The sequence below is a fragment of the Bidens hawaiensis genome, unplaced genomic scaffold (assembly GCF_021521415.1).
Source record: "Bidens hawaiensis isolate Kalapana, Puna unplaced genomic scaffold, B.hawaiensis_p1.1 tig00046034_1, whole genome shotgun sequence".
Lineage (NCBI taxonomy): Eukaryota > Viridiplantae > Streptophyta > Magnoliopsida > Asterales > Asteraceae > Bidens > Bidens hawaiensis.
In genome coordinates, this window is record NW_027505960.1 from 134,581 (window position 1) to 143,217 (window position 8,637).

General features: G+C 32.0%; 1 protein-coding gene across 1 annotated transcript; it reads left to right on the top strand.

The window, feature by feature from the left end:
* The first annotated feature begins 3,181 nt into the window (after positions 1-3,181).
* On the top strand, positions 3,182-5,967 carry LOC143616151 (uncharacterized). Its single transcript, XM_077089069.1, has 6 exons — positions 3,182-3,245; positions 3,487-3,727; positions 3,957-4,340; positions 4,392-4,559; positions 4,709-5,121; positions 5,714-5,967. The coding sequence occupies exons 1-6, from the start codon at positions 3,182-3,184 to the stop codon at positions 5,965-5,967; spliced, it is 1,524 nt and encodes a 507-aa protein (XP_076945184.1).
* The last annotated feature ends 2,670 nt before the right edge of the window (positions 5,968-8,637 follow it).

Genomic DNA, 8,637 nt, shown 5'->3' on the forward strand with positions numbered 1-8,637 from the left:
TAGATCTATTTGTTTCATTAACAAAAAAAACTTTGATCACGTTTTTCTAATTGACTTCTAACACCTACCCATTTTGTTACTCAGTGAAACGGAATCAAATTCTGAATTATTGGAGAAGAAAATAATTTATTACCTGAAGGACCTGTTGGATTCTTATAATCCGTTGGTTAAAAGTTATCGGTTTGCAAGGGATTGTTTTCAACAAAATCCAGATTTGGATTTAAAGTTGAGAATAATTGGAACACGCCAAGGAGACGCAAGGACGTACAACCTCCCAACAACTTCTGAAGTTGCAGCCTTAATCGTTGGTGATATTGGTGATGCAGTTGATAAACGAGATATTATTGTCACAACTTAAAGTGGATCTTTGAAACGTATTAGTGAATTGCACCCTTCTTATGTTCATCTTCAGTATCCTATATTTTTTCCATATGGTGATGATGGTTACAGTACTGACATACTTCATCGTGATCTTCGAGGTTCGACAACAAGCAAGCGCAAGAAGTGCACGATGCATGAATTCTTTGTGTTCAGATTTCAAGATAGGCCACATAGTTATTCATTGATTTTGAACGACAGAAGACTAACTCAGCAACTGTTTGTAGATGCATACCCAATTATAGAGACTCAAAGGTTCCATTATGTACTCACACAACAAAAAAATCTTAGGTCCGAAACATATGAAATCCTAAGAAACATACATTCGGCTGGAACATAGGATGTTTCTTCGTTCGGACAACGTATTATTTTACCGTCTTAATTTACCAGAGGTGCTCGATATATGACGCAAAATTATCTTGATGCAATGACTATTTGTAGATGGTTTGGGTATCCTGATTTCTTCATAACCATAACATGCAACCCAAATTGGCCAGAAATCAAACGATTTTTACAAAACAAAAATCGCAACTCCGAAGACAAGCCAGATATATTATGTAGTGTAACATCCTACTTTTGATTATAATAAATAAATGAAATTTTTTTTATTCGTTAAAGTGTCGTGTGTCGATTTAGATAAAAAAACTACATGATGATGGGCTTGGACCTTAAAGATAGAATAAAAGATGGAATGGCCTTAGGTCCATGGGCTTGAGGGAGTATAAATACCCCTTAAGCCCTAAACCTTTCCATTTTTATCCATCTCTACACCATAGCGTACACCATCAAAAACACACACAAGACTATCCTTTAACCCGAGCCTAAATCCGAAGTTGAAAACCCGAGATTTTTGGTGCTAGAACGTTGTGATGAACCGAACCTACATCAAAGACCAGCTCGTGTTCGTTGTTTGACTCATTTAAGGTACGTTTATAACTAGAAATCGTTCATTTAGGTCCGGATTCATTTAGATAATCTTAGATCTGTATACATATGGAAGAAACGAATCAAACGAACTAATTTTCAGTGAAATCCAGTATCAATTGATGGGTTAATCGGTAGTGTAAAGACCCGTGTTTATAAACAAACAAATTGGATTGTTTAAAACATGATTTTTGGATATTTCGTTGATTGGGGTTTATAAGCGCTGGTATTACGAATCTATTGATACCAAACTTGCGTTATTTGGTTGAGATTTGAGGATTAATGGCTGAAGCCGTTGATGTTGACTGTGTGACGTTCTTGACAATTTTGACTTTGACCCATGAGTCAAAGTCTGGATAAGACTGCGCAAATTCGTTAAAGTTAAAATAACGAATCAGGAAATTCGTGACGCACCAATTCGCTATGTGCAGATAACGAATCAGAATAGCCAATTCGTTATATTTAGATAACGAATTAGCTCATCCAGTTCGTTACGTCCGATAACGAATTAGGCTAACGAACTAGGATAGCGAACCAGCTAAGGAATCAGGATAATGAATCGCATGATGTTCAGACAACGAATTTAGACGAATCAGATGCTGATCAGATGACGAATCAGTTAACTAACTAGATCACAAAAGATAACGAATTGGTTATCGAATTAGGCTTAAACCTAGCCAGGGGCTCTACCCCTTGGACCCCTCTAGGGGCTACCGCCACTAGAACCCCCGTTTCCAGGGGCGCTGCCCTCGGACTCCTGTTTGTTGGGGGTAATAATTAAACTAGAAACACGATATGGGCACTGATAGTTAAATTGATACGTGTAATTGTTATACAGTTAGTCGTGCACAACTGAGGAAAGGGATTACAATTAACGGTGAACGTAACCGCATTCAGGTGAGTTTCTAGCCCCATATACTCGATGTGATAGTTAATACACTTACCTTAAGAGGTAAGTATATGCCATGTATGATTTATGTGATTGATATTATGTTATGAATGTGAAAGAAAGCTTGAAGGTACGTGAACGATCTTCGGATATTGCACGTATTGACAAGGGAGGTATGTGTATGAAAGATGAATGTGTATGATGTATATGTATGTACACATATGGGTATGTATAAATGATTAGAGGAAGTATATGTATGTTATGGGTATGTAAAGACAGAATGTACGAAGATGAAGAAGTAAGGGATCAAACTCTAATAATATATGAGATAGAGAAGAAAAGGGATCAGACCCAAATAATATCTAAGATAGAGAAGTATAAAAGGATCAGAACCTACTAATATATGAGATAGACAAGAAAGGGATCAGACCCTAATAATATCTAAGATAGACAAAGGAAAGAGAGATCAGACCCTAATAATATCTGAGATAAAAAAGGAAACGATCAGACCCTAATAATATCTGAGATCGAATGGACAGTAAATATAAAGTATGAAAGTAATAAAGTATGTATGAAAGTATGAAACGAAAGTAAATTAGTAAAGTAATTATTATGTATCTTCGGATGCATGATTGAAGGTAAGTGTATGTATTGTATGATGTATGATTAACTAGAGCTCACTCAGTGTAGCTGACTGTTAGTAAGCTCGTAGGCGAGTAGAATGAGACAGCTGGCTTGAGCGGGGACACATGGCAGGAGAATAAGAGTCTGGCATGTGAAGACGCAAGTTGTTTTATGTTTAATGTTTTCATATTGAAAGGCAAGGAATGTTTTAAGACATGTTTATGATTTGATATGTAATGTTTGATGAAAGTTTTATATTCCACGCAACGTTTTAATTAACTCTGATGTTTAGAACTGCTTTTATGAGTAAATCCAACGTCCAATGTAGGGAACCAGTAACGGGGCCTTACATGTAGGTTATTCAATATGAAGCTTGATTCATTAATGAAAGACCTGAAGGATAAAGCTTTGTTTGGAAACCTTCAAGAAGGTAGTTGTTTTTTTGTAGTTCATTACAACACATTTTTGTTAACTTAATGTTCATTACCATTGTCAAAATAAAGTTGCGATTACATATATTTTTGGCATATATTATATTTTTTTCAATAAGTTATCTAATCCACAAATACTTGTCATGTGTAGTTGTTTGCACAATTGAATTTCAGAAACGTGGATTACCCCATGAACATATTTGCCTGTTTTGCATTCTGATCACAAAATTCATAATTCAGAGAATATAGACAAGTTTATCTCAGCAGAAATTCCAGATAAGAAAGAAGATCCAGAGTTGTATTCTCTTGTAAGCGACCACATGATGCATGGTCCATGTGGTGATACTCACCCTAAATGCTCTTGCATGGTCGATAACTCGTGGTCTAAAAATTTCCCAAAGAAACTTCAAAATGAGATGTCAATTGATTCTAATGGGTTTCCTGTTTATCGAAGAAGATATTTGGGTAATGTTGTTGTCAAGTCTGGGGTAAATGTAGACAACAGACATGTTGTTCCAAATAACAAGAAATTGTTAAAAAAAATATCAAGCCCATATCAATGGCGAATGGTGTAATCAGGAGGGTTCGATAAAGTATTTGTTTAAGTACATTAATAAAGGCCCCGATCATGCTACTATATCACTTATACAAAACAACACTGATAATTAAGAACAAGTTGTAGACGAACTTAAGGCATTTTATGATTGCAGATATCTATCTGCATGTGAGGCTGCATGGAGAATTTTTTCTTTTGACGTCCATTATAGATTTCCTTCAGTTACTCGGCTTCCGTTTCATTTACCTGGACAACAAACAGTTGTCTTCGCAGATGATGATGATGTGGAAGACGTTTTAAACAAGCCGACTGTTGGTTCTTCAATATTCACTGGTTGGATGGATTTTAATCAGAAATATGGTCTTGCACGAACCCTAATGTACGTTGAGTTTCCAACAAAATTTGTTTGGAAACAAGACGAAAGGGTTTGGGACCTACGTAAACGAGGTTTTTCTATTGGTCGTATTCATCATGTTCCTCCAGCTTTTAATGAAGCATACTATTTAAGAATTCTGTTAACCAAGGTTAGAGGTCCTAAGTGATTTGAAGATATCCGTACTGTTGATGGTGAAGTGTGTGCTACTTACAGAGATGCGTGTTATAAAAGAGGCCTTCTAGATGATGACAAAGAGTATATAGAAGCTATTGAAGAAGCAATTCATACCGCAAGTGGTCATTATTTACGCAGTTTATTTTCTACCATGTTAATCACATACAGTATATCTAGGCCGGATTATGTATGGGAAAAGACTTGGCAGTATTTAATTGATGACATTCTATACAAACAACTAAATGACCAGAAAAATAAAGGTATCAAATGATTTTATTTGATTTTTTTAAATACTTAATATATTAACAAATATGTTTATAAAAAATCATTTTTAACAAGTTTTTGATTTGATACAGATTTGGTACTTTCAGAGGCGCAACTAAGAACCTCGCGTTACTTGAAATTCAAAATTTCCTCCTGCGAAATAATTGTACTCTGCGTTGTTTTCCTAAAATGCCTTTCCCTCATGATGATTCTATAGCTGCATCAACAAATTGTTTTATGTACTATGAGTTGGCGTATGATACAGAAGTTATGACAGATGAGTTTGAACGACTTTATAATTCATTAACAGATGAGCAAAGCAATGTCTATTATGAAATAATGGAAGTAGTTGATGAAAACAAGGGCGGTGTTTTCTTTGTGTATGGTTATGGAGGGACGGGAAAAACGTTTTTATGGAAGACGTTATCTGCTTCCATAAGATCCAAAGCAAAAATCATTTTAAACGTTGCCTCAAGCGGTATAGCGTCTTTGTTACTTGAGGGAGGTAAAATCGGTCACTCTAGATTTCTAATTCCTATAAATCTAACTGGGGATTCTACCTGTTCAATAAAAAAAATCCAGATATTTGCAACTTAATGAAGCAAACTGATCTGATTATATGGGATGAGGCTCCTATGATACATAAGCATGCATTTGAAGCCTTGGATATGAGTTTAAAAGATGTTTTAAAAGGTGTTAACCGTAACAGTTCTCAACATCCATTTGTGGGGAAAGTCATGGTTTTTGGGGGTGATTTTCGTCAAATCCTACCATTCGTACAATGGATCACGTAGTGACATTGTTAATGTTTCACTCAGTTCGTCCCACATTTGGTCCAAGTGCAAAGTTCTTAGGTTAACGAAAAACATGAGGTTAACTGTCGGGTGTCACCCATCAGATTTGGTAGAACCTCCCAATTTGCAGATTGGTTGTTGGAACTTGGTGAAGGAAAACTTGGTGGTCACAATGATGGAACTCCATTATAGACATACCAGATGATCTTCTGATCGGTGATTCATCCGATCAACTTTCTGATCTTATTAATTTTGTATATCCAACATTATTGGATAAATTTAATGATATTTCGTATTTACAAGAAAGGGCCATACTTGCACCTTTAAATGAGGTTGTCGAAGACATTAGTGACATATTTTTGACTTTATTTCCGGGAGAAGAAGTTAAAAATCTAAGTTCTGATGGCATAGATAATTCAGATAGTGTTGGGCCTGGTTTCGATCCAGCATTACACTCACCAGATTTTCTAAATGGTTTAAAGATGTCCGGTATGCCTAATCATAATTTGGTTCTAAAAGTTGGTGTGCCAATAATGTTACTAAGGAATATTGATTAGAAAAATGGTTTATGCAACGGAACTCAATTACAGGTTATTCAACTGGGGAGGCGTTTTATCGAAGTAAAGGTTATTTCGGGGTACTAACATTGGTCATCGCACTTATATAACTCGTAGTACTCTAACCCCTTCAGATAAGAAATTGTCATTCAAATTGAAACGTAGATAGTTTCCGGTAGGGGTTTGTTTTGCAATGACCATTAACAAAAGTCAAGGCCAGTCACTTGCAAGAGTTAGAATATATCTTAGAGCACCGGTGTTTACACATGGTCAACTATATATAGCTTTATCCCGAGTGAAGAGTAGATACGGTGTTAAAATGCTTATATTAGATAAAGAGGGTAAAGTTACAAATAAAACTACAAATGTGGTTTATAAGGAACTATTTAGTTGTTTATGAAACTTTTATTTTGAACTTTTTATTAATTTACCAAATAGTTGTAAAACATATGTTATTTAGTTGTTTACGAAATTATCATTTTGAATTTTTTATTATCTATATAATAATTGTATAACCAATGTTATTTTGGTTGAAACTTATGTTTAATGAAGTTTTTGTTTCTTACAAATATTATTAAAAACTATATATCATGTTATTGTCTCATAGAGTATGATATATAGTTATGTCTGCCGTTATATTTTGCAATATGATATGACGTGTTGTTGTTACACGATTTATATACTTTCACCCTTGTCGGGTCAATAACCTAGTAGTATATTCAATTAGAATCGTGTAATCATTAATTGGTATTTTAATGGAATTCTAAAAAAAAGTCTTGATAATATTTTGATATTGGAAATATTTAAAGCCTGATTTTTAACTTCAAATAACATTATGTAATCAATAATTGATATTATAATGGAATTTTAACCTTAAAGTGAAAAGTATTTTAAGATTGGAAAATTTTTAATGCATAGTTTTATTTTAAGTATTCATTTTGACATAATTAAAATGTTTTAATATTAGAACTATTATACGAATCTATAATTTTAAATAATTTAAGGACCATAGGATTTTATTTTAAGCAATAATTTGGAAATAATTAACATATTATAATATAATCTTGATATGGAATTCAAATTCAAATAGAATCGTGTAACAATTAATTATTACTTTAATGGAATTCTAAAAAATAGTTGGAAATATTTTGAGATTGGAAAACTTTTAGTGCGAGATATTTAATTTTAAAATGTATACAAAATGGAAAGATTAACATAAACAATTCAAATTTAACAAACATATTATGGCGATGATACAAAATAAATACAAGAAAATATCAATACTTTATAAATTCAAAACCAAGAGAAATTATAAAAATGGTTAATTACAATACCTTTATTTGATACAACCTATTAAAAGAAAAAGAAAATACGGTTAATTACAATGAATAATTATATATAAAAAAATGAAATACATAATTACTGAAATATACCAATTTGCAGTTCATTTTATGATGATTGTATAACACAAGGGCATCGAAAAACCAGTTGAAGTTGCTTCCTTGGATGGAGTTTTAACTGTCCGTTTGTTGTCATGTTCATTTAAAATAAATATAATCAATTGTTTTCGACGAACACACATAAGCGAGTATTTTGACCGATCCATTTGCAAACATACACCTTTACAATATTTGTTAACAAAACATTATAAGACGACACCTTATAATGTTGAATTTTAAGTGTTTGAGGTATATCTTTAAACTTACATACCAAAAGTTTATTAATATTCCAAACGTTTATTAATTTTATCTTTGGCCCAATTTAAATTTATGTTAATTAACATGTAAAACTTTATTTTATTAGATAGAAAAAAATATATCTTATATGAAGCTATAAAAAACATTTTATAATGGTTAAAAAAATAAATAATATAATATTCAAATATATAATCAAATTTCTTTACGTGACGAATTTCCTAATTTCCACTCGTGTACTACACGGGTTAGTAACCTAGTTAAAACAATAAAGTTCTTGAACACATGATCTCTTCTTATTGGTCTAACCCTAATGCTTCCATCTATAACAAGCACTTCTTTGATTTTCTTCACAATTAAATAATTCAAAAAAAAAAAAAAAATATCAAGCATTTCTAGATTTTATTCACATTTAAATAATTCTAAATTCATATTAAGTGTTAACTTATCAACTTATATAAGATGACCATTAGACATATTTTTAAATAATAGTCAATACATCAACTATGTTTAAATCATAGTCAATGCTTTAAATATCTTTAAATACATTATTATCGCCAATAAATTAGAGCATCAATTTTAATATGTTTGTTATGTCATTTTTTAACATGTTTAATTAATTTATGAATTCTTTTTGTTTAACTCATACAATATTTTAAATTACAAAATAATATATTCAAAACTTGAGAAGTCAATTAATTAATTTTCTTGTCTAGCTAAATTAATGGTACTGTTTTTAAACAAATTTTCATTTTTATCATGTATGAAAATAAATTATGATATTTCATAATATCAGTATTTATTGAACTTCCTTACATACAGATTAAAAAAAAATTTCTGGTTTATCAAATTAATCATTCTGGAATTATATTTCTTATAAAATGAAGTATTATTGTTCACTTATACACAATATTGAAGTTTCTGTATACAATGTTCTAATGCTTATTTTCTATTATTTTATGACGTCTTAAGTTAA